The 26,177-nt window shown below is 44.4% G+C and overlaps 1 protein-coding gene across 3 annotated transcripts in view; it reads left to right on the top strand.

The window, feature by feature from the left end:
• The window catches only part of LSP1 (lymphocyte specific protein 1), a 74,854-nt gene that overhangs the window by 24,705 nt on the left and 23,972 nt on the right, over nucleotides 1–26,177 (top strand). Inside the window, exons 1-2 of one of the 3 annotated variants that reach the window (XM_083488741.1) lie at nucleotides 1,217–1,953; nucleotides 22,863–23,015. In XM_083488741.1, coding sequence (XP_083344867.1) covers nucleotides 1,895–1,953; nucleotides 22,863–23,015 — 212 coding nt within the window. In that variant the 5' untranslated portion in view covers nucleotides 1,217–1,894. Of the gene's footprint in view, nucleotides 1–1,216; nucleotides 1,954–22,862; nucleotides 23,016–26,177 lie in introns of those variants that run through there. The other 2 variants (XR_014522334.1, XM_083488740.1) reach the window with 2 other exon arrangements.

Raw genomic sequence — 26,177 nt, 5'->3', positions numbered from 1 at the left:
GCCCCATCTCACACGTTAGGGCAACTTCCCTGTAGCTGATGTTGCACACTTGGTTTTTTCCACTTTGTGAGCAGACTCTGGGGAACCATGAGTAGCAGTGGCTTCTCATCACTCATGCACTAGTTGAACATATAGCAGAGCTCTCTCCTATGTTGTCACCTCAAAAAAAGGTATCATAGAGTTGGAAAAGAGTAAGAAAAGGGTCAAGGGGATGGAGCAACTCCCTTGTGAGGAAAGAAAAATATAACATCTGGGGCTTTTAAGTTCAGAGAAAAAGCAAGTAGGAGGAGACATGATAGAGACAAAATTATGCATGGTGGAGAAAGTTAATCCGTCTCTCATAACACTCAGAAGTCAGGGACATCCAAGTAAGGTCAGTGTTGGACAAATTAAGAGCATATCAGAGAAAGCACTTCTTAGTACAACACCTAGTTAATCTATGCAACTTGCTCCCAGTGGTGGCCATCAACTTGGATGGCTTTAAAAAGATGATGAGACAAATTCCAGAAGGATAAGGGTATCAACAGCCACTTTGCCACAAGGGCTGTGTTCTACCTCCACTGCTGGAGGCAGGATGCCTCTGAATAGTCATTGGGAGAGTACTGTGTGGTTTGGCTGCTATGCGTTGTTGAACAAGATAGGCCACTGGCTTAATCCAGAAGAAGAAGATTTGATATCCCGCTTTATCACTACCCAGAGGAGTCTTGAAGCGGCTAACATTCTCCTTTCCCTTCCTCTCCCACAACAAACACTCTGTGAGGTGAGTGGGGCTGAGAGACTTCAGAGATGTGTGACTAGCCCAAAGTCACCCAGCAGCTGCATGTGGAGGAGCGGAGACGCGAACCCGGTTCCCCAGATTACGAGTCCACTGCTCTTAACCACTACACCACACTAGCTCTTATCATCAGCAACAATTTACACACCAGTTGCACACTAAATCCTACATGATTGTGCCTTCTGTGGGGTTTTCTGTATTTGGAAACTCTGATACCATGGGGGTTTACTGGACTACAGTGGACCAGCAGATTTGGCCCATAGCTTCACTGTTTTTTTCAACAGAGCTCAGTTGGATTGCCTCTTAGGTGTTTTAGCAGCCACATAAATTTATCTTCAGTCACTTGCTCAGCTCTTATTAAGAAATGCCTTCAGCCTGGCTTCATACTATCGATTTGCAAACATTTGCTTTGTGATTACATAATAGGGAAACAGCTAGGGGTCGTTGAATGGATCAGAAAGGGAAGGGAAGACAAATGGGAAGTGGAAGCTAAAGAGAAAGACCAAAAGATGAATGAGGAAAGGAATGAGAGCCAGTGTGGTGTAGTGGTGAGAGTGTTGGACTAGGAGCTGGGAGGCCAGGGTTCCAATCCCCACTTGGCCATGAAGCTGATTGGGTGACCTTGGTCCAGTGACTGCATCTCAGCCTAACCTACCTCACAGGGTTGTTGTGGGGATTAAATACGGAGCGGAGAGGACCATGTATCCTTGGAGGATACGGTGGGCTAGAAATGCAATGAATTATTAACGAAGCAGGGAAGTGTCCCATTCAGTTTAAACTTCCCCCTGAGTTTATTCTGCAATCAGATGGGAGAAAGGGAGGGGATTCACCTCTGCTAGCTAGCTGAAAGCTTTCCTTCTCCCTGACATTTCCAGTAGTCTGAGAAGGAGAACGTGGAGGTGGAAGAGACCAGGGCTGGGGGGTGGGGGAGACGCGGATAGGGGGGCTTAGAGAAACAAAAGGAAACCAGCTGCAGAACTTCCTGGACAGGGAAAGAGAGGGAGAGCGCGCACACTATCTAACGAGATTATTAAAAAGCAGGGAGAGAAGGGAGGAGGAGGAGGCGGCTTTCCGCGCAGGCAGGAGTTCAGCGCCTGCCCCGGGTTCATTTCCCCAACCATGACCAGCGCGATCCTGAGGCGGAATTCCAGCAAGCAAGGCTTGCAGAACCTCATAAGGTAAGCCTCTCTTTACCTGCCCACGGGCGAGATGGGGATACCGAGATGGAGCTCTTCCTTTGTTTACACGGTGCTCGCGCCACGGACTGGGCTGATTCCTCGCTTCGAGGGCTCTTCCCCCTAACCTCACCCACCCCCCAAGTGGCCGAGATTTTTGTGGGAAGACGCCGCTTCTTGATCCTACGTGAGTCCACACGGCGTTGGCTTTTTCTGTTGCGATGGCAGCGACACCCGTTTGGTGGCTGGGGATTTCAGACAGCGAAAAAGCCTCTTCCGTTCAGGGAGTGATGGAATTTGGAGCGGGGGGAGCCCCGGATCTATGGATCGCTTTCCTAGATAATCGCACCCTACCGAAGATTGCACCTTAGGGCTTTACCTGAGCCTACAGGGCTCTGGCATTTGGGGAGGGCGGGGGGAGCGACTTGGCACCGAAGGCAGTTGCCTCTGGGGATCTGCTTTTTGGGGGTGTGAGAGTGAGAGATGGGATTGGCAGCTAATATAATTTGCAGGGTAATTAACTTGAATAAGGAGAAATTTAAACGGTGGGGTCCTTTAAAGGGACAGGGTATTAATTAACTAGTAAAAATGACCGAACTTCCGACCAAGATGCTAGAATCTTTCTTTACTGTGAGCAGTGTGGTGGGAAAGCGATTGTTTTCTTTTTGTCAGTGAAAAGGAAAATGTGCACTGAAATCTCGTTGGGAGAGCTAACGCACACGCACACTTACGACAAAGTACATCCTATTGACTGTTATGGGGGTTACTTCTGAGTAAGCATGCACAGGATCGCACTGTTAAGGCTTCAATGTTATACAGTGGGAGTAAGTCCCAATGAATGCAGTGGGACTTACTCCTGAGTAGACATGTATAGACTCACACTGTAAGCATCTTTGGAAAAGAGAACAGTGGAGCTCTGAGAAAGGCATTGACTTATTCCCTTTAAAAATAAAAATAAGACCATATGCAGGCAGTAGAATAATGAGGTTAATGAAATAATGTTACCAACCAAGAGACAAGTTGGGCATTAAACTTGACCCTCCAAAGAAGACAGATGTCACTGACAAGATTTTCTTGGATAGTTTGCCAATGTTAGTTTGTGGGTGTCTATGCAAATTTGAAACATTCCATTGTCTAAAACTGAGAAAGGGTAAAGTTGGCAGGCTGATTGGGCAGATGGAGATGTCTTTCGACAGAGTTCATAGGGGAGTTTCCATGGGATCCCTGCCTACTCTGCCTGTTCAGGCATTGCTCTATGCCCTTGATCTTCAACTGGTGGGTAAGGACCCACTGCTGGGTCACAGCCTGGTCTAAGGTGGGTTGCAGCAGCAGCATCACTACAACCATACCGATATATGGATATGAAATAAATAAATTAGAAATGGGTCCCCAAATGTATGTTAAAGGTGGGTCCTGGGGCTAAAAAAGTTGGAAGACTGCTGCTGTGTGCTATGGCTGGCCAATGCTATTAATTAATGCTGATCCAGCAGTAACTAAATACCACAGGGGGAAATTAAATCTATGTATTGGTTAGAATAGTTCCAGTTCAGAGAACATCTTCTATCACAAAGCAAGAAACAGAGAGGATGTAAGTCAAATATGGGAAAAACAGATGATCATATAGTCTGTGGTCACTGCTTAAAAATGTTCCATGTGGCAGCTCTAATCCCAGGTGGGACAGAGCCCATTGTCTGCAAACTTTGGCCATATACTGTAGTAAAACATGTTACACGCCCCAAATCCACATGTTTCTAGGGGTGTGGTATAACTCTTAACTCTGACAGGTGATCAGCTCCTCGTTGCAATAGAACCATTAGGTGCCAGGCAAAAACATTGCTCCTCTCCCAGGCTTTTGATTAATCTATGGCCTTTGAAACTGTGTGATGTGTGTCTGTGCGCGTGCGCAATTTCTTGCTTTGTTACTACATTCTGTATTTTTGCGCTTTTATATTGTAAACTGTCCTGTGTTCCTCGGATGAAGGGTGGTTCAGAAATTTAATAAATATCATCATCCTCAACTTGGATTCTCCCCCCATCCCCCAAAAATGTAGTGACCATAAAGTAAATGGCTATCTGCTTTAACATATAGACCCTCACACACGTGAGCCTATACTGTTAATAAACCGCCACAGAATATTGATTTTTATTAGTTACCAGTGTGAAGGTTAGAGAGATAACATTGCATTGCAAAGGTTATTGAGCAAGTAGCATCACATCTGTGCAAATCAGAAGAAATAGCTCTGAAATTATGCGGTAACCCCCACAAAAGTTACTACAGGAGAAATGTTATTCCTGATATTGTGGTTCCTGGAAGTAAGTACCCCTTGTATTGTCTTACAAATGGCTCTTGTACTTTCAAATATGCAGTCTCTTGAAACCCTTACTCTATAGAGTCACAATGAAATCAGTGGAGCCACTTTTAGAGAATAGGACTGGAGGGTTTCTGCCCTTTGGGCTATAGATTTCTAGGATGTTGATACGTTCATTCACTATGTTCAGTTTAGATTTCCCTTCCTACCTTAAGGGGTGCCTCCCTTCTATAGATAACTTCTCTCTTAAGTGCAAAGGAAGGTTGTCTCCCTTGTCCAGTCTATGCAGGGTCTGCATTGTACAACTCTTGACTTGAAGATCAGGGAGGGACCAATTGCAGTGGTAATTCTCAAGCTGACTTCAGCCATATATTCAATGGATACTTGGCTTGGTGACTTGTCCCCACCCCCACCCCGCTAAGATGGATTCTTAATCTTGTTTGAGTTAATGAGTTTTAACAAAGTAGAGTGGGTATGTAAAAAAGAGTTGAGAATCCCACAGAAATCAATGAGCCTGACAGCACTTCTTACTCAGAAGTAAACCCCAATGAGTTCAATGAGACTTAACTCATATAAAGCCCAGTTTTGCAATCCTATTCTCACCTAGGAGTAAGTCCATTGAACTCAGTGGGGCTTACTGCTGAAAAGACATGCACAGAATTGTATTGTTTAAGCACCTACCTATATGTTAACAGCACAATAAAAGCATTTTCCACTGTGTTTATTCTGATAGACATGTGTATTGGATTGCAGACTACATTTCAGTGATTTCACTGGAATATTGGCATACTCCCTTTTCTTTGGATTGCTCCCAAATGTTATGTTTTTTAAAGAGCTTTTCTTTTAATCTGTCTTATGGGGTTAAAAGAATCTAAACTGAGAATGAGAAGCCCCCTCCTCAGCATGGGGCACAATAAATTGTTATATTGCATGGAATCTCATTTTGGAATAATTCCACTTGCAGTTGGCTTGGGATATGTAAATAATTTCACGTGTAATGGAGCTGTCAAATACAATTCCAACATTCTTAAAGATCTGGGGTTCCACGCTTGGAAAACTAAACAAGATTGGGTGGTGGCAATATAAGACCAGTGAAGATAATGACACGCTGTCCCATTTTTACCAAAATACAAAGCTGAAGATAAATGTCTTGTTAGGTGGGGAGAGCAGCAAAGTCTTCTGAAATAAATGATGCATTGTGGGGGTGGAGAGGGTAAACCAGCTACAAACATTGAATCCTTCAAGCACCCATAACAGGTTTGCAAATATCACCTAGTTCATAGTAGGAGAAATAAAGTTGTGGCATATTTGATGGTCATTCACTGTCAGATGTGGCAAACCCTGATAGCTCAGGCAACACCTTCAGAAACATCGCACCTGGGTTTTTATAAACTGTTGGGAAAGAGAACTTCAAGCAGAACCAGCAGAATAATAATAATAAAAATCCTTCCCCAAACAAGAGTGCCCTTGCTTGCACCTGTGATGCTTCCTTTATCCCTTCCTCTGGATCTTCTGAATACCTGAGATGGTGGAGCAGGAATCACACCAGAGCTAGGATTCCACATGGTGAAACATTCAGAACCCACCAGTTCAGTATTTTTTTAGTTTAAGCAGTAGCCATGCTTCTCAGGTTTCACCTGGGTAAAAATTCTTCTTGAATGTTCCACATTACCAGTTCATACACATTCCAGAGCCAGTGTGATCTGGAGGTTAAAGTGTTGGACTAGGATCTGTAAGGACAACAAAAATGAAACCTGCCTGTCCCAGAGTCATAAAGCTACCATAGACAAAGAAGACTTAAAAGGTTCAGTAGTTAACTGAGCAGCTAAAGTTAAGGGGATCAAAACCATTATTTTCCCCAATAGAATTCTGACTACATATCAAATTTTCACCTACCCAGCTTCCAGTAAAACAGATAGAGGGACTAAATAACGTACAGTTTATCTTAAGGTGTTCGTTTTACAACTGATACTTAAATCTTCTTTTGACATCTAAATTGTTTCTTGTATAGTTTACGTTGGTCAGAATTTACATTTGGTTTTTAAAACTGCCCCCTTTCCATTTTGAGCCCACGTTAGTGTGAGTCTTCAAAAGTGGCATATTTCAACTACTAGGCTCTCCTTGCCAGTGAAGTCAATGAGGCCAATTCAAGAGTCCTTACATGTCAATGGAGGTTAGGAAGCCAGTGAATGTGTCCCCAAAGTCAGGGGAAGCCGTATCTATGGCAAGTCTGGTAAACAAAATTGAAAGAAAGGGTCGGGGGATAATGTTGGGGACAAAGTGATGGGACGGAGAGAAAAGGATAAACAGAATTATTTTGTTTTGTGAAACCTTACGTGCATAAAACTTGAGTGAGCTAATGTCAGTGTACAAGCCTGAGATTTGAGTAAATGTAAAGGCAGGCTTGGACGGTACTGTAGTGGCAGACATCCTCTCAGAAGTGCGAGGCATTGTTGTCATTGTTTACTTATTATAATCTGGGATAAAGCAACTTGAAGCAATGCTGCATCTAACAAAGGCTCTGTTTAACAACCCTGGCAGGCACTGGAAGGGAAGGCGAGAGTTAGATAAGATGGTAATTGTCCATTCTTTCCCAATGTCATTCCTAGTTAATTACACAGTCCCTGGCAATAAGGTCTCCCAGCAATCACCCTGGGCTCCCTCAGCTTGATGGGCACTTCCCAAATGCCAGGCTTTTCAGATGCAAATGGCGTACTCCTGGCAAGTGTTTTCATGCAAAGCTCTGCTTGTTATCTCTTTTCATAGGTCAGGGAAGAGGCAAAGGAGACAAAGCTCACCTTTTTAAGGCTATGTTTGGGACACTTTTATGGGTTCTCCACAGCTACACAGGATTTTGTTACCAGGGGGGAGGGACCTTTTCCAGGCCAGGGGCCGTGTTCCCATCTGAAATATTCTCCTGGGGCCAAATACCTGTGGTGGGTGGGGCAGGAGGCAAAAGTAGGTGGAGTAATTTTTTACATTTGTACTATAAGCTAGTTTCTAGAAAGACTCGGAATAGTGTGGCCTGGGAAGAATTCTGAGGCTAAATAGAGATGAGCAGAGGACCGCTTTTGCCCCCCAGGCCCGAGGTTCCCCACCACTGAGCCACAGTAAAATGTGTCGGAGAGACACGTCTCCAAACACACTGCAGGTGTGTACCAAGCAACAATGGGCAATGATGACTCCGTCACACATCTCCACCATGGGCTTGGAAGCAAGTGCCTCTCTTCCACACCTCATAGGTTTCCTGCAGAAAACATCAAACCGACCACAGCGAACAAAGCTGCTGGCTGTCATTCTTGATGCTAAACAGAAAGCAGCTAAAAGTTCACTCCTAACCATGACTACTCAGAAGGATGACCTATTGAATTCAGTGGGGCAGGCATTCAGTTATGTAGGGTCAGAACTGCAGCCTCAGTTCTAGAAGCATGGGGCAGGAGTGCATTCTACTGTAAGAACTAGCTTCTGTCAAGTTGTGGGAGGAGGCTAGGCAAAACAGGTATAGGCAAAAGTTAAGTCATAGCCAGTGCGGGAATAGCACGGGTGGAGGCCAGTTCATTAAGGGTAAATGGGGAACTGCCCACCAACCTCAGCCCGTCCCCACCAATCTTTCTTCTTACTGACAACCATGTATGGGGTGGAACTGGCTGTCAGTTTCCTCCTCCTCCTTTGTCCCAGAGTTGACTTTGTAGAACTCGACAGGGAAGAGCGTGGCAGTAAAACTAGAGCTAGGTGGCTCCACCAGTCATTAGTTCTGACTCCCAGCTACTTTTGACCACCCTCTTTTCTGCCCCAATGAGCACCAGCCACCATTGGTGGAGTATCTGAGTTGTCCCAGGGAATATGAATACGTGAAAATAGGAAGCTGCTTGGCACTGAGCTTGACCAATCATACCTCCTGCCCAGTATTGTCTACACTGACTGGCAGCAGCTCTCCAGGGTTTCAAGGAGGGTCTTTTGTCAGCCCTACCAAGAGATGCTGGGGACCTTCTGCACACAGAATTCATATGGTCCAATTCTTTTGTTAGTTGTGAACATCCTTTCAGACCGCAGATAGGAAAATGGTCTCTAGCCTCCTCCATAAAAGGGTGTTTGTTAAATATATGAATGACAGTAATCACAGATAGTTATCAATTAGCAACATTTGGTCAAGTAATGGGTTAGAGGTATAAATTAAAACATTTTGATTAAAAATATTTGTGCCCCCAGTGAATTGAACAACACATTTTTTTTTGGGGGGGGGGGAATTACTATATTGGCCCAAATATAAGCCACACCCGACTATAAGCCGCTCCCTTAAAATTCTGCAGACACTCACACTTGCTCTGTTTTACTGTATGTCTGTTTCAGCAGCGATATCGTGAAAGCCCATTTTTGTAAGGTTGCGAATTTAAGCCGCACGTTAACTTTTCACGGTCAGAATTTGAGAAAAAAGTGAGGCTTATATTCAGGACAATACGGTATTATTTTTACTATAATAACATTGACATGGACAGGGGCCTATTGTAGAAGAATTTCCCTGTCTCAAATTGAAGGCTGCTTGGTGCTGATGCCTGCTGTGACACAGACTAGTATCATCAAAAAGCAAAGAACTCGTGCTTTTGCACTTAAAGCGTAACTATTGCTTTGTTCATGTGCAAAGTTATGCAGATGCAATCCATTACCTAGTGAAAGAATTCTATGATTTATCAACTAAGATGTTGAAATGAGGCGGTGGGGAATCCTACTGGTTATCCATGGTGGAGTATACAGTAGCATCCTTTTGGCTGCAATCCTCTTCACACTTACCTGGAATTAATGAGACTTACGGTACTTCTGAAATGTAGATATGCACTAGACTGCACTGTGTATTAGTGATCATAGCAAGCTCAGTGGCTTTCACTCTCTTCCATTTACAGAGGGCAGGAATGAGGTGCAGTGGAAGCTTTGTAGTTTGGGGAGCATGCTGAACATTCTCTGCTGGAGAACCCTGACCCTCTCCCAGAATTGCAGTTCCCAGGTTTTCCTGGAGAGAGGGAATAGCCATTTAAACCAGTTAAAATCTTTGACCTGTAACTTCCGATGCCGTGCACCAAATCATGAGCAATGCCAGGAACAGAACAAGGAGCCCTGACACTCACGCACAAAGCACTCTTTTACATCCGAACAAGTTAGCAAATGACAGGAAAACAGTTTGGTGCTGATACAAAAATTGAGTGGTGAGTACGCACTGCTGGACACATCTAAGGCTGGTGTGCTGCCTGCCTCTGGGGTTGCAAGATGGAAAGTATCCTGAGCTGAGCTTAGCTCAAGCTGCTATTTAAATGGCCAGATTCCTCTTCAGCTGGGCATTCATGAGATACCCCCATTCCACTCCTGATGCCCACCTGTCCCTTGGAAGCCTGATAGCTAAGTCCCCTCTTGTCAGTGTAAGAATATGAGCTGTCCCCCTCTCTGAATACTGTATGCGTTCATTCCCAGAATTTCCAAACACTGTGGGTTGCTGTGTCCCTAGTGCTGCAGCTGCCTTCTACCCAGCCCTTAGCTGTGTGTCACACCTCTAACTATGTGTAAGGACTCCTCGTGGCATGTCTGGTGTCAATGGACTGCAGTATCACTATGTCAGTTACCTCCTGAATCAGAGGGATCTCCAATGGACACAAGCTATCTTGGACTCAAGTGGGACTTCTTGACAGAGAACTCAATGAAATCCAGCCTGGGTACGGGAAAGATGCTTGAGCGATGGCTCTGGAAGATTGAGGCTGGTCTACCCATGCAGTTCAGAGAGCGGGCAGAATGGACTGTACCATTTCAGATTGCAGGTGGGGGGGTGCCAATTTTGAATGTTTCACCTTTAAGGGATCTCATGGGGTGGGGAATCCAGCACATTAAGGGGAAAGGGTTTATCCTGCTTGGTGGGGGATAACCTTGAGCTCCTTGAAGGAAAGGTAGGATATAAATGCAATAAAAAAAGAAGTGTGGCAAGAGATGCAATGGGGGCATCTCCCTTCATTGCATCCGTATGATTGAGGGTATTATCCAGGCTGGCAGCCCTACCCCTCCAAAAGCCCTTATAAATTTTCAATCTCTGAGTCAGCATACAAATCTAGACTTGTGAAGCTGTGTCCGAGGCATTAATGCACACATTCTTAAGCGTTGCCTTCAGCCATTCTAGACTCTTTGTGTGGCAGAAGAAGTTGATTCACTGCAATCCACTCTGAACTGCATGGTGCCACAGTGGCTATAATCAGTGACCTACTAAGTTGTTCGGTGTCTGCAGCCCCCTTGCTCACTGAAGAACTATGGAATCTGGGCATGCTGCCAGCTGGACAAGTTTAACATCTGATCCCCAAGTGATAGGGATTTTTCCACCCTAGTGGTCTTTGCATGAGGGCTACCAATATCTTTAGAAATGCATCAGATGCTAGACAGCTTCAGAGGGCAAGTACCAAATGAAGCACAACTTCATTTTAAATATCCTTTGAACTGGCTCTTGGTTTCCCTGTAGTACGTACGCTAACCAGGGACTTAGCTTTAATCCTCAGTGTCCCACTAAGCAGCTTGTGCCCTATTATATCAGGAAACCTGCTAGTCTGGGAAGGCTCTCCAGGGGTCTTTCCTCTGAGCCTCCTTTCATCATTCATATTTTGCATTCTGAAATATGTCTCATCTTGCCTTGCAGGCTTGTGGAACGTGTAAATCAACTGCTTCAGGCTGTCACTGCCCATCACTTTGCCAATTGACAGCTTCTCTTCTTAGAAGAATCTAATGTCGTGGCTGGCAGGATGTCTTTAATTGTTGAGGGTTTTGTTCTTTCTTTTTTTTAAAAAGCAAATCAAATATTTAGCATGGCATATGTTATTCCTTGCATTTCAATTTTCTAGCTAGATTTCACATTGCTCCTCTTACGCAGACCCTGCATTCCTTGCGCGAGACTTTTGCTCAGTTACCTTCCACTCACTAGCCAGTGGGGAAAATGAATAAATCTGGATGCCACAATTCCCAAGCTGGGAGCCTACAATACATGCAGGCATGAGCTGAATCATGTATGAGAAGGATTCTGATATCTGTGGAGAACAAACACTGTTTGGCAAACGCAACTGCGGGAGAGGCGAATGATTGATGAGAGACCATTATAGCGGCTAAGGAGTGAATGGAGATAAACACTGGGGAAAAAATGGAGTAAAAATACTGTATTCACAACTGGCTTGTTAAAGTGGTCGTCAGCCACCTTCTACCTGACAAATATGTTAACTGTCCCATTAATGGAGTCATTGGGCAAAAAACGCCCGTCTCTTTCTTTGTGCCCTTGATATCAAAGAGGCCATCCCAGATATTGTATTCCATTTGGAAAATGAGCTGGTGCTGCAACCCACATAGGGACGCCAACAGTTTGTTGCCTTTTACACTGTGAAGCAGGGGTGCGGTGGGGCTTTTCCATTCTAAGAGCTACTTTCCCTTTTGAGGGCTACATGCCAGTTCAGGGCTGGGCAAAAGTGGGTAGCAAAAGAGGTAACCAATCTTTGTCCTCAGAAGAGTTTCAGGGACCAAGCTGGAGAGGCCAGGGCTGTCCCTTGTTCCCTCGGTTTCAAAACTCTTGTAGGGCTCTGGCTACTCTGGGAAGTAGCAATTATCTGAAAAGCTGGTCTCCCTACCTCTGAACCAATCAGACACTCCGTGGTGGACCTTGGGATCTCAAATTTCAGCAGCACCCTGTGTGATGCTGAAATTCCCCCCGCCTCTCACCTTCCATTCTACAACATAGCTGTGGTGCTCCCAAGACTTTATGCCCAGTGCCACGGAACTGGTCACACTCCCCCAAATCTGCCTCTGAGGTGAGGCTGTGTCCACGATGTATTGTATCACATTTCACTTACAATTGGTCAGTGTCTGCTAGGTAGGCTAACACTTATGTGCTGAGCTTCCCCTTCCTGGCTCTATCCTCGTGTTGACAATATTTTAGTTAGAAACAGTATGATTTAGAACCTTTTCAGGCAATTCCATTTGGGGGTCTCCTTTCTATCTTCCCTCCAGTCATTCTTAATCCTGCAGTTCTTGAACTCAGGTCCACAGAAGACATGCTCCAATTCATTCTTAAGTCATCCAGCAAGATATGCTATGTAAGAGAAGCGGGCAAGGACAGACCCCTATTTTCAGCTCATCCCCAAGGCCTGAAAGAAGGCTCACATTTGTCTCTCGTCCTTTTGTGTGAAAGGTGTGGGCAGACAAGCCAGTAAAAGTGGGTGGGCGTGGAATGGGGTCAGAGGAAATGGCTGTTGGCTCTATTTTAAACAGGACAGACAGAGCTAGGCTAGAGGAAGATGCTCCCTGTGGAGGTTTTTGGGGGGCGGGGGGGGGGAATGCTCTGTTTTGTTCCACATAACAATGTGACTGTTATCTTGTGTACTACAGAACTAGAAATGCAAAAGGGTCATACAGTTAAGCCACCCCCTTGTACCATAAATATCTGAGCACATTCCGACACAGTTAATGATGCTTTGTAATAAATTCATGCCTTCAGAGACTCAATGTTTGGTCTGAGTCCCTAAAAACATAACCTATCGTTGTTTCCCTTTTCCATACCAGGAAATCACTGCCAGGAGCTTGCAACGCATGAACAGTGTGACATTTTAATATGACATTAGGACACTGGGGAAGTTGTCAGAGCCAGGGGCTGGAGTCAGGCTATGAAAAGTGGACACAAATTGTGGCGAAAGAGTTTCAGGTGGAAGATAAGCCAGAGGACGTCAAGGTTAAATTATTCCCAGTGTCTGCACAGCACCACTGGAGTGTTGCACATTTGCTGGGAAACATTTGGTGTAGAAAATACATTTAGCCATCCATTTAAAAAGGAAATGATATACTAGAGGGGGTTATTTATTTCAGGAATTTAATATATGGAACTAATTCTACTATGCTGGTTAGCTAATGAGTGTAAAATGCCCCAGTAACTGTTGTAATCTATTCATTTGGCTTCCTCACCAAGGAAGCCACTCTACAAAGCATTTACTTGAGGAAATCATTTATAGCATTGCAATAGCAATGAGTGTGGAGATTACAGAACACCCTAAAGGTAAACTAGCGGAATTGTCTGTAAGGAGCTATTGAAGTGCTTGCTTGGGTGAAACCTGCATATAATTACATTTTTCTCATTTACATAGACACTAAAATTAAAAAAGATGTATTAAAATACAGTGAAAATACACATGCAAGGAAAGCAAGTGCCTGATGAATTCTGAAACATGTTTACACAAAGAATCTAGAAGGCTTCAAACATAATTATCTCAGGATTATTTGATCCTGCACCAACCTCTGTCTACATAGACAAGGAATTCCAGGGTGTTTCAGGCAGGAACCCTTGCTGACTATATGTAAAATTAGAGTTGATCCAAGCCAGCATAGTATACTGGTTAGAGCAGGCATAGGCAAACTCTGGCCCTCCAGATGTTTGGGACTACAATTCCCATCATCCCTCGCTAACAGGACCAGTGGTCAGGGGTGATGGGAATTGTAGTCCCAAACATCTGGAGGGACAGAGTTTGCCTATGCCTGGGTTAGAGTGTCAGACTAGGACCTGGGAGACCAGGGTTCAAATCCCCACTCACTGAGTGAACTTGGGTCAGTCACTCTCCCTCTCAGCCTAAGCTACCTCACAGGGCTGTTGTGGGGATTAAATGAGAAGCAGTGAACCATCTTGAGCTCCTTGGAGAAAAAGGTGGAATATAAATACAATAAAGGAATAAATAAATTTTGCTGCCTTATTATTGAGCACTCCTGCATCAAGGTGCATAGTAACCAAGCATAGTAACCCTTGCAGTAAAAATGCATTGATAATAAAGTAAATAAGTAGCGATTTGCTCTCTTTTTGTGACTTCCACGCTTTGTCCAATGGCAGGGCTAGGCTGATATTCTGGTTTGACAGTTCCATACAAAATGTGTACACCACATGAATTGCATTTGAGCTTTGTATTTGTGTATTCATAAGCACTTCGTCTCTTTAAAGTGAATAAAATATCTTTCCTTAATCATCTCTAGTGTGTTTTGAAGAGAGAAGTGAATGAAAGGCCCATGCCCACAGTTCAGATATGACACACCATGAATGTGTATTGTGTTTGGTAGCATATTTGTCTTCTGCCACAAAACAACCAACCAACCAAAATACAGGCCATGTTACATGACACACGATGGGGAGGCACATTGCGTCCTGGAGTTCTACATTTTACAACAAAAAGATGGGTCAGGGTGAGGGGAGCTGAACCTAGCCTCTCCCATCTTACCTCCATGGGCACTTTTGCTCCCAGATTGGATGCCAAAAGTGTGCTGAGCTGGGGAAGAGCAGGCATTAACTGATAAGGGTGCAGACAGGCAAAGTGAGATGAAGAAGGGAGCAGGGTTCGATTCCCCGCATCCATGGGGTGCATATTGTGTGTGTGTGTGTGTGTGTGTGTGAGAGAGAGAGAGAGAGAGAGAGAGAGAGAGAGAGAGAATTAGACCCCTATTTGCCCCTACCTCTTTATCAGAATTAACAGAGGAGGCTGCCCTGTTATGTCTAGGTAAGCCCCAGGTCTCTAGATTACTCTGTATTCCATGCCCATTTGTGCATCAGAGATTGCAATCCTGCTAACATTTCTACCATCTCTTATCACTGAAAAGAGAAGTGAATCAAGACTCAAGAAGCTGATTCTTTGTGTGTGCATGTGGGCTCAGACGTTGATTGCTTTCTTTCAGCTCTTTCTCCTGTCTGATTCACCAGGAAGTGCAAACAACTGAGAAACTCAAGTGGATCAAGAAAGACAACTAATTGTGCAAAGGGGGCCAAATAAAAAGAAAAAATGTTTTCGATGTAATTCTTTTTCTTGGCTTTTCACTTGACCATCCCTTACGATGCAGACATAATACATATATGGCATAGTCCACAGGTGATTTTTTATTTTTTATTTTTGCATACAGAATGCCAAACTATATATCATGCTTAATGAGTAGTATGCTTTTGTTTATATGATTACAGGCTTGGGGGATTATTACTGGGTCTGCAGCACATATTTCTTCCCTCTCCAGCAGCCGTGACACCCCCACATCCCTTCTGCACAGAACATTGGAAAGTTTAGGGCCCACACCCAGAATATCTCTGGCTGAAACTGTGCATTATGGGAAAAATGTGTTTGGATTCCTGGAAATGAAGAAGAAAGCTATGGCGTGATGTCATTGTGTTAGCATTTTCCCACTTGGCCTCTTCTGTGGGTGCTGGGGAAACACTAATGTGGTGAGATCATGCCACAACTGCTTAATACTGGGGTAACTTAGAGGAGAGGTCTTTCCATAATATGTAGTGCCTGATAACAGCAGTCAAATGTGTTTATGTGCCCTGCCAATGCCACGTGATTTTCAGAACCACAGACAATTGTACCCGCAAGCCAATCGACAAATCCTATACAAAAATATATATTCCAGGAGGTGCACAGCTGTGGAGAAAAATAAATTTCCTTTGACTAAAGTCCTAGTGAGGTGTTCCTATATCAGCGTGGTGCAGATAGTAGGGGCAAGTGCCCTTGCCCTGCACTCTCTGCCATCTTTGTTGCCCTCCACAAGTTGGATGGTGACTGCAGTGTGAGCCAGCTCTGCTCATGTTGTAGACTCCCCACTCATCATCGAACCCTGATTTTCAAGAGTTCTAAAATCACAGGGAGCCTGTAAGAGGAGAACAGGCTCCTTGCTGCAGCCATAACACCTCCAAAAGAGGAAGGAAGAGCATTGAATGCAGGAATATATCTGTTATGTACTGAAGTTCTCACCCTGGGCCAGCAGGGGGATACTGTAGATAGTTTTCTCTCAGGTCCACATATGCAAATAAGGAATTCAAAGTGACGTTCAGTGATTGGATAGCTACATAAAGTTGCATTGTAGTGGAGCTCTATATAAGCAGGCTGGCTGAACCCTTCAGTTCAGTTCTGTTCTGGCCTGTGAATAAACAAGAGCTGTTTGAAGAATTGCTGTGTCGTCTGATATGTTCACCTACAACATAACAATATCAGACCTGTTTTATCCCTGTTGCAAGTAGTCACCTTCCAGCTTGTGGAGGGGGATGGGGGTGAAAGAGCTTGTCCCCACTTCCTTTTCCGTGGGGTGTTAATCACATGGAGTAGGAAACCTGGAGTGGGCTTAAAATGGCTTCATCGCAGAGGAAGCACAATTTCCTGTCCAGCTGTAGCTGTAATGCTTCGCTCTGACTCATCTCACCAGTGATGGAAACAGAGGACCATTTCTATCAAGATAACTATGCCACTTTAAGGATCTTGAGCAAGTTTTAAAAGCCATACATCTCCACATAGAATGATCTCCACAAAAATTGTGGCTTTTGAGGAGAAGGTACTGCTGCCGTCTTGAATTGATGTAGTGAGTTGAGTCAGCTGATGTGGACAAGGTTGCAACTTCTCCAAACTGGCAACAATTGGTGGTTTGTTCATATAAATAATGCAAACATGAATACATCTACTTTCTGCTACTGAAGTTGAACTAAAGGGAAGAACTTGATAATGGAGAGACTGGTGGAATCCGTAGGAGTGAGCTTGTTGCCAGGAGGATGCCATTTGGCAGGGCGCTAGTGCAGCCTATCTTTCAAGCATGTAGCTGTATCTTTTTTGGCCTTTTTTGTATGCGATGTCACTGGAGTACTGCTGCTCTTGAAGTAATCGCCCTTCAATTAAATTCCGTGCAGCCAGAGCAAAAGAAAGAGCAACAGATCATGAGCTTCTGAGGTCATGGAGAGAAAATTAGTCACATGCAACTAAGAAACAAAGGGAGCGGCGAAAGGAGGCTACAATGGCAATATAAATGCCTGTTACAACGTTCCTAATGGACTCCCAGTGGTCTAATCCAGGGCAAGGATGCAAGCTAGATCTGGGAGGGGCGTTGCAATTCCCATTTTAAACCCTTGGTTTTACATTCTGGAAAAAGCACAGTTTAAGCAAGATGAGGATCCCAAATACATCTACCAAAATTGTGACTTTCTCTTGCTACTGGAATGGGGCAAGCTGGAAAATTTTGGATTAAGAGTGTTTCTGAATCAGGCCTTTTGTCAAGTATTGTCACATACATATGGGACAGAGGTCATGATGGAAAGTCCATGAATGACTTCATTTAGATTACTGTATTAGAAGAAAAAAAGCACACCACTTTGGCTCTCTGCCAGGGCCTAGACAACTATTTCCATGGAAACTGTGGAGAAAACAGTAAATATGAGTGCAGAATGAATTAAGATAGAGGTTTCTCAGGTCTTTGCATCTGACAGTTTTGCTGTCTTTGTTCTTGGGTCTGTACGCCCAAGCTCAAAGTTATGGGGTGAAGCTAGAAAGCAGAAAGGGGAAAAGAAAGTGTCCATTTACCCTGAAATACTTGTGTGTGTGTTTGTGTAGAGCACTCTCTATATAGAGTTGCATCCAATTGTGTCACTTCTCTGATAGCATTCATTTATTTAAATATTTTCATTCAGAAAAAGATCACAGTGTGGTTTCCAAAAACCCAATAACAAAATTAAGCAACACAATATAAATGATAAAATGTGAAAAATTGAAATAGAAACAAAAACATATCTTAAAATATGCTTCCATGAACAAAAATGTGCTTAGGTGGTGACCGAAGCTCTAGGATGTAGTTGGCCATGTTACTAGGCGAAGGGAGTTCCCCCACGGCCCCCCATACCTGGGACCCCTGTTTTGTTATATGAATGACTTGATGTGGTTTTTTGTGCTTGTCGTGTATGTAAACTGCTTTGAGATCTTGTAGACAGTACAACAGTCTATAAATGGTAAAAATGTAAAGTTCCCCTGACAGTTAAGTCCAATTGTGAACGACTTTGGGGTTGTGTGCTCATCTCACTCTATAGGCTGAGGGAGCTGGCGTTTGTTCACAGACAGCTTCCGAGTCATGTGGCCAGCATGACTAAGCTGCTTCTGGCGAACCAGAGCAGTGCACTGAAACACCCTTTACCTTCCTACTAGAGCAGTACCTATTTATCTACTTGCACTATGATGTGCTTTTGAACTGCTAGGTTGGCAGGAGATGGGACTGAGCAATGGGAGCTCACCCCGTCGCAGGGATTTGAACCCCCGACCTTCTGATCAGCAAGCCCTAGGCTCTGTGATTTAGACCACAGCACCACCCATGTCCCCTATAAATGGTAATGATAATTAAATAACAAACACATACATTTGACGGCATGTGACCTGTAGAAGCTGGTATTTGGTAGCGGTCATGATGTCAACAGAGCATATGCCATGATGCGGCATGCATCAATCAACATTTGACAGTCTCTAGCAATGGATTTACAGTAGCAGTCATCATTTGGCCACAGCTGACAGCTGACATGTAGTAGCACACGTTATCTGACAATATTGGATAGATGGTTTGCGATAGGATTTAATAAACTAACTATGCTTTGCATTTACATTTGGATTTCAAATTTCAGTTTTGAAAATGACATTGGTATTTGGCCCACTGGTGTTGATGCCGAAATTCAGATTTCAAAATGTCAGCATGTCCGTTTCACACGTTCCTTCTGAGGGAGGGAGGAGACGCAACAGAAAGGGAGGGGAGGGAAGAGGGGGCTGACAGAGTTGAAGGAAGAGAAATGGGGTAGCAGAAAAAGAGAACCCATTTGGGGCTCTGACCCATCCCCTGCTTGTGCCAGCTCTGTTTCACACACGCGTAAGCACACACGTTGCCCCACCCACATTTTAATGTAAAGAGCATTGGGCAACAGTCAGGCTTTTGGTGTGATAAATGACAGAGTCCAGCTGATGAAGAGCACTGCATCCTGGGTTGCCTTCTTTAAGCTGTCATCTGCAGGCAGCAACTGGATTGAGTCCTATCTTACCCAGGCCAAGAGACTTGTAGAGAGGACTTAAGAGACAATCAATGGATCCATACTCATCAGCTGAACCTATCCCCCCCCCATCCTGCCAAGGGGCACTGGAAAAATAAGTGTGCCCCTTTGGTAGCGATGCTGTGTGTTTTTGATTCTATACTCCTCACTTATGAGCAGATAGCAATACACAGGGGAGGTTGGGGAGTATGGAAGAACTGGTATTTACACAGCACTCCTGCCATACAGGTATGGGATTTTGCTTCCATGTGCCTTCCACATTGAAACAATGTGAGATGTAGCCCTCAACAGTTGCCGATAGCAGGGTGGGGTGGCAGTGCTCATCTGGCCCTGGGTCAGTCGTGTTGCTGCTGCTTTTGGGAAGGGGTGTGTGAGGCAGAGGTGAAGTGGTTCGAAGTTGCTGGATTGACTGCACAATTGCATTTGGAGCACCTTGGAACTCCCTGCAGATTGATATCAGGCAGACGCCTTCGCTGTACTCTTTTCGGCACCCGCTTAAAACATTTTTGTTTAGGCAAGCCTATCCAAACATGAGTTATAACTTCTTTTACTGTTCATTTTAATTATCTTTAAATGTTTTTAAACTGTTTTAATAGGGGGGAAAATACTGGTAGTTTTAGTATCTCTTGTAAACCGGTTAGAGGCTTTGCTACAATCAAGCCGTGTATCAACGTTGTTAAATAAATGAAATGAACTAAATTTGTGCTGCACCGACCTCGCCACTGCCTTGCCCCTCTATCTCCTGGTAAGCAGCACCACTACAAGACCCTTCTCTACTGGCCCTCATCTTAAAAATTTAAATATGTGAACCTGCACTTTTATTGCTTTTTTGGGCTGAGAAATGCTGGTTGGTTTGCATGCAGGCATTCATCCTGCTGGTATGTTTTGCAGAAACCAGCGTGGTCTGCTGCTAAAAGAGGGGAAGAACGGGGCTGGCACCAGAACCCATGTTATCACCCATGTTGGAATGTTACGGAAACCTTATCGTTTCCTCTGGGATCTGAGGAGTAGTTCTGCTGACAGAGAATTTTATTATCTGGTGACTGGGACTTTCTGAGAGGAGTTTTATGTCAAAAATTTAATCTTCTGTTGGGGAGGAAGGAAAAACAGCATGTAGCAGAGTTGGTTCAGGAGCCTGCGGGATGATAGCACTGGGTGTCCTCCTCCAACTTTCTCACACACACACCCCCACTCCATTTGTAGCAATGGTACAGCTTGGCTCAGGAATTCTGACTAAATTACTATGTTTCTAAGAAAACATGTCAAAGTCCCTCACCATTCACAATTCTCCCTCCCTCGTGGAGACTGAATGGCGGCCCAGGCTTTTCAGCTTTTTTCTTGGCCTCTCTCCCTGTCAGAATCAGCATTTTCTGAGTATCGTTTATTTCACTTAGTTTCAATTTACTTTGTTCTCGTTTAAATCTCAGTTTAAGTCTGCCTCTAATAGCCCAAGTGGCTGAATTCACTTGTGCGGTGATGCAACAGGTATGTGAAACCCAGTCTCACCCCGCCCCTTCTGTGAAATCTAGATGACATCATCTGCCAGAGCAAAAGGATAACTGATGGAATTTCCTTGCTCTGACAAGTGAATGAGGTGATGAGGAGGCTTTCAAGTTTATTTGTGACAGATGCGCCATGGCTGCACATGAACGCCCAGGCTTCTAGGGAGGAGATTGTGGTTGTGTTGTGCTTCCCCACTCATTTTGCTGCTGTGCTACGCTGAGCTAAGCCATGTTTTGACTTAGATTGTTGTCTGAACCCAGGCTTGTGATTTAGCTTTCTATAACTATAAACGGTAACCAATGTTTGTTCTTGGTTTACAGTTCTTGGTTTGCCCAGGAGAGCTAAAATATCAGCCCAGGTTTGTGCAACACACTAAGCCAAAACGTGGCTTATCTCAATGAGACACAGCAGCAAAATGACCAGGCAGAAGCAACATGGCTGCAGTCTCTTCCCCAGTAGCCTGCACGCTACTAGAATATGCTAGAATAAATTGGAGAATGAGGAAGACTATCAAGCAGAGACTGGATACTTCTTTCCTTTTATTTGATAGGGTTCCTGCTTCCACACTAGCACTTTAAATGGTAACAGTGCTTTGTGAGATGGTTCGCATTTCTAATGAAATGCCAAAGGCTGCATTTCATTTGGCTAAATATGTTTTACATGTTGAATGTATGCAGTCACAAGTAAGCTGCAGTGAGTTCCATGATGTGTACTCCTACCATAGGCTGCTTCCTTTATATTTAATTAAATGAATTATGCATTTACTTTAATTGTGTAGTTGGTAATGTTTTATGGTTTTGCTGTGATTCTCTTTTATGCAAGCTGCTTTGGGAGGATCTATGCTCTTGAAAAGGGGCACAAACATATCACTTAGAACAAACCAAGTAATTTGTCAAGCCGAACTACACGAAGCATACTTTAGGTGAGCTTGCTCTTGGTTTGGGCATGCCTTATATTTCAAAGGGATGATGGTAAGGCCCAGCAAACTTGGCTTGTGTCCCAGGTAAAGGGAGTGCTGGTGCAAGAGTTCCATTGAAAATATTATTGGAAAGGTAACAAGGTTGACCTCCACTACACTAGAGGTAGGAATACTTCAGCTAGCTGTGCATAGAGTTGCTAGAGTAGAAGCTATGTTAGTGATGGGCTTCCACGACAGGTAATTTTATGATCAACACAATTGCTGTGCAGCACAGCGCCTCAGAAGCAATATAGCACACAAAGCGGCTTGTCGGGGGTGGGAGTGGGGCTACTGTGCTAGGTTCCTGTCAGGTAATTGCTGTTATTTACCAAGAAGGGGAGGGAAGGTTTATGCTGGGCAGATGCTCCACCAGGAGGGCTGGATTGGCTCTGCTGGTACATTTGCACCTTACCTCGCAGCCGAGACCATATAACACTGGTCCTGAAAGACCTACATTGGCTCCCAGTACGTTTCTGAGCACAATTCAAAGTGTTGGTGCTGAACAGTAAAGCCCTAAACGGCCTCGGCCCAGTATACCTGAAGGAGCGTCTCCACCCCCATTGTTCAGCCTGGAAACTGAGGTCCAGCGCTGAGGGCCCTCTGGCGGTTCCCTCATTGCGAAAAGTAAGGTTACAGGGAACCAGGCAGAGGGCCTTCTCGGTGGTGGTGTCTGCCCTGTGGAACACCCACCCATCAGATGTCAAGGAAATAAACAACTATCTGACTTTTAGAAGACATCTGAAGGCAGCCCTGTTTAGGGAAGTTTTTAATGTTTGATGTTTTATCGTGTTTTTAATATTCTGTTGGGAGCCACCCAGAGTGGCTGGGGAAACCCAGCCAGATGGGCAGAGTAGGTCGGTAGGTATAAATAAATAAATAAAATTTATTATTACCAAACTCCTTACCCCTCCCCATCCTGGAAAGCTGATGTAAGGTCTCTGCTCCACCCAGCAAGCCCTTTCTGTCAGCCTGAGTTCACCAAGTGTTCTTTCATATGTTGGCATTTTCTAGAAAGCTTCTTTATACTGCCTTGGACTACCTAGCTCAGTATTGTCTGCCCTGATTGGCACTGGAGGCTCTCCAGGGCTTCAGGTGGGGTCTCTTTTTCTTTCCTGGAGATGCTGGGGACTGAAGCTTTGGCCTGCAGAGCAGATGCTCTTCCACTGAGCTATGACAGTTGAGGATCTGTGCCGCTCATGGTGTTTCGGGCTTTGTATTTTCTCCATGCCACATAGCAACATACCTCTGCTTCACCTAACTTCACTTTCTCTGTGATCGATAGGCTGACGGCACAATGGAGTGTGGAAGACGAAGAGGAAGCAGCCAGAGAGCGGCGCCGAAGGGAGCGTGAGAGACAGCTGAGGTCCCAGGCAGAAGAAGGCCTGACCACCACCAGCACTTCTTCCGAGAGTGGGGTGGCAGCGCAAGAAAGCCGGTGAGAAGCGACTGAGCATAACATGACACACACACACACACACACACACACACACACACACACCTTATTCCAGTCCAGTGTTAAAGCACAAAATAAAATCTCACAGTTGTCAGTTGCTTGATGAAGAATTCTCCAGAACTCAACAGTATGTCCTCAAAGAAGTTACGCACCGTCCCATAAGGCGCACCTAGTTTTTTTTGGGGGGGGGGAATAAAGGGAAAAAATTTATTTTCCCCCCATGCGTGGGGCTGGGGCGGGGGAAGCCCAAGCTTCCCCCGACCCCAGCCCCCAGAACAGGCAGGAACCCTCAGCGTGCCCAGGCTTCAGCATGCAGGCAACTCTCCGCAAGCCGTGGAAGCCCAGCGCCAGGCTCCCAAGCTTTGTGGAGATCTGCGCGAAGCCTGGAGAGCGAAAGGGGTCGGTGCGCACCGACCCCTCTCGCTCTCCAGGCTTCAGCGAAAGCCTGCATTCGCCTCATAGGACGCACACACATTTCCCCTTCATTTTTGGAGGGGGAAAAGTGCATCCTATAGGGCGAAAAATACGGTAATTCAATAAAAGTGACAAGGAATTGCTTTATTTGTGATGCATTTATATATGTATATATATTGTTTTGCTTTGTTTTTATTTCATTTTAAGGAAATATTATTTACAGTTGTATTATTTTGTGTAATAAAATAATACAGTGGTACCTCGGGTTACATACACTTCAGGTTACATACGCTTCAGGTTACAGATTCCACTAACCCAGAAATTGTACCTCGGGTTAAGAACTTTGCTTCAGAGTGAGAACAGAAATTATGCTCTGGCGGCACGGCGGCAGCAGGAGGCCCCATTAGCTAAAGTGGTGCTTCAGGTTAAGAACAGTTTCAGGTTAAGAAGGGACCTCCAGAACGAATTAAGTACTTAACCCGAGGTACCACTGTATAACATTTTTCAACCAGCCAACCAATGTGGTTACAATAATACTGAGGAAAACATGAATATTATCTGGCTTGGTACGCCAGCACTGTGTGCAGGCCAAATGAATCAGCTCCCATGTGGTTGGCTGCAATCTCATTATTTCAGGGAGAACAATAATTTCCTCTAGTGTTTGAGGTGGCAGTAATTTGGCTCTCCTCATTTAATCCCCACAACAACCCTGTGAGGTAGGTAGTTTAGGTTGAGATGTGGCGACTGGCCCGAGGTCACCCAGTGAAGGTTATGAGAAGAAGCCCCATGTTTTCCTCCCTTGTAAGTCAAAGGCAGGGGGAATTCAGCTGGTAGGAGAGGGAAGGTGAATCATTCTCTTGCTTGCCAGTTTCCGCCTGCAAATGTTTTCCCAAGCCATCTATAATATTTTCTCTCTCTCCCAGTCAGGCTCCAAAACTGAAAGTGTAAATGGGATGAAAATGTGATTTTTTTTTGCGGGGGTGTTGGAGCACTTGCTGGAGAAAATGGGGTGGCTCAGTAATGGCTAAGCATCTATCTCTGCAACTTCCCTCCTCTCTCTCTCTCTCTCTCTCTCTCTCTCTCTCTCTCTCTCTCACACACACACACACACACACACACACTTCTCTCAGCAGATGCAGGGTTGGGACCATGTGTTTGCTAGGGAAATGCCCCATTAGAAAGTGACCCCTTTCTAGTGTTGCATCTGAAGACTGGATATTGGAGGAGAAGTTAATACAAAGAGAGAGAAACTATGCTTTAGTTATTTTTCTATAAAAGAAAGGTTTTCATTTTCACTTAAAAAAATAGTTGACTTGATGGCTTCATGCCCCTCCCCACCCATTTCTCAGCCTTTTCTGCAGCTGTTGATCTGGCTGCAAAGGTCAACATATGAATACTGTCTTTCTCTTAAGTAAACTCAGCTCGCACTTATGGTGACTCATCCTCTTCTTGTACCTTGCTGCACCAATCCCTCATTTCCAGGAAGGAAGGGGGCTTCTTGCAGCCACTTTCAACAAACAGCTGTGATAACTTCCCTGTAGGTCCAGATTATGCTTGTTGGACATCCTTTATTGGGTCCCTTACTCCAGAGCATCAGAACCTCACAGAATGTCTTGGGCACCTCTCCACCTTCAGTTGAGTATGATGAGTATACAGGACTGAGGGTGGGGGAATGGCAATGGCCAATGCCATCAACACCATGCCATGCTTGGCTTCCAGAGGCATCCAGCTGGTGACTGTAAGGAGAAACAGACTAGGGTGGGATCTTAGATTCTTACTTCAGTACACTAGAATTATCCATGCAGCCTCAACCAAAAGACCAAGTCCAAGAAACATAGTATTTTGTGAGCTCATTTGCAAATTGTACCAATGATACAATACAGTATTTTACCAACTCAAGCTCCCATTTCAATTTTCCTAGCTTTTTACAGTGATCTGAGTTGTGTAATATTTCACACAGTGGATTCAAGTTGTCATCATTCCTGTAATGCTTGCAGACTTGCTACTATAACAGTATTGTCTCTTTCCTTGAATCTGTTTTCCAATTCATTGAGTGCAATGGTCAAGAAAAATGTCATCAAGCCTTCTGAGCTCTAGTTCTCTTTCATTCCCTCCTTCAAAACTGACACCCTCACTGTCAATAATACTGTCAGAAAACTTTTATGTGAGCTTACAAAGAGGTTTTGATGATGCTTCGTGGTCAGCGGTTTCCATGCTTTTCTCAGCTGCTTCCATAGTGTTACTGAAAACAATATCCTTTTGCATTTCTTGCAACTGCCTTGTAGCACAATAAGTTTCAATGTTGCCTCAATATCCGGAGTCTTCTGCTATAACAGTGATGATATAAGTTTAAGATATCCCAGTTATTTTAGCATAATTTCAGTAAGAAGGGAGGGCAGATAGACGACTAATCTAATTGAGCAATTCAATAGCTCCAGTTTTTAGATGACCAATTTTTTCACAAGGGAAAGATGCACTGATACATTTGTGTGTGGAAAGAAATAATTATTTATCTGAATGTATAATCTTAAATGAATCCGAATGTCCATTCCATTCCACCGTTTGGCTTCCATTCGTAGACCGAGGTAAAGTTCGCTAATCGGAACACTACTTCTGGTTTTGCGGAGCTCTTATATCGAATAGTTCGTAAACAGGGCTGTTCTTAAACTGAGGTACCACTGTACATAGAAAAATAGCATGTCTGAAATGGTTATCAGGTAGGGCTAACTG

Source organism: Podarcis liolepis, assembly GCF_965112155.1.
Source record: "Podarcis liolepis genome assembly, chromosome: 1".
Taxonomy (NCBI): Eukaryota; Metazoa; Chordata; class Lepidosauria; order Squamata; family Lacertidae; genus Podarcis; species Podarcis liolepis.
Note: the sequence above shows the minus strand (reverse complement) of the source record. Positions and strands in the feature narration are given on the sequence as shown.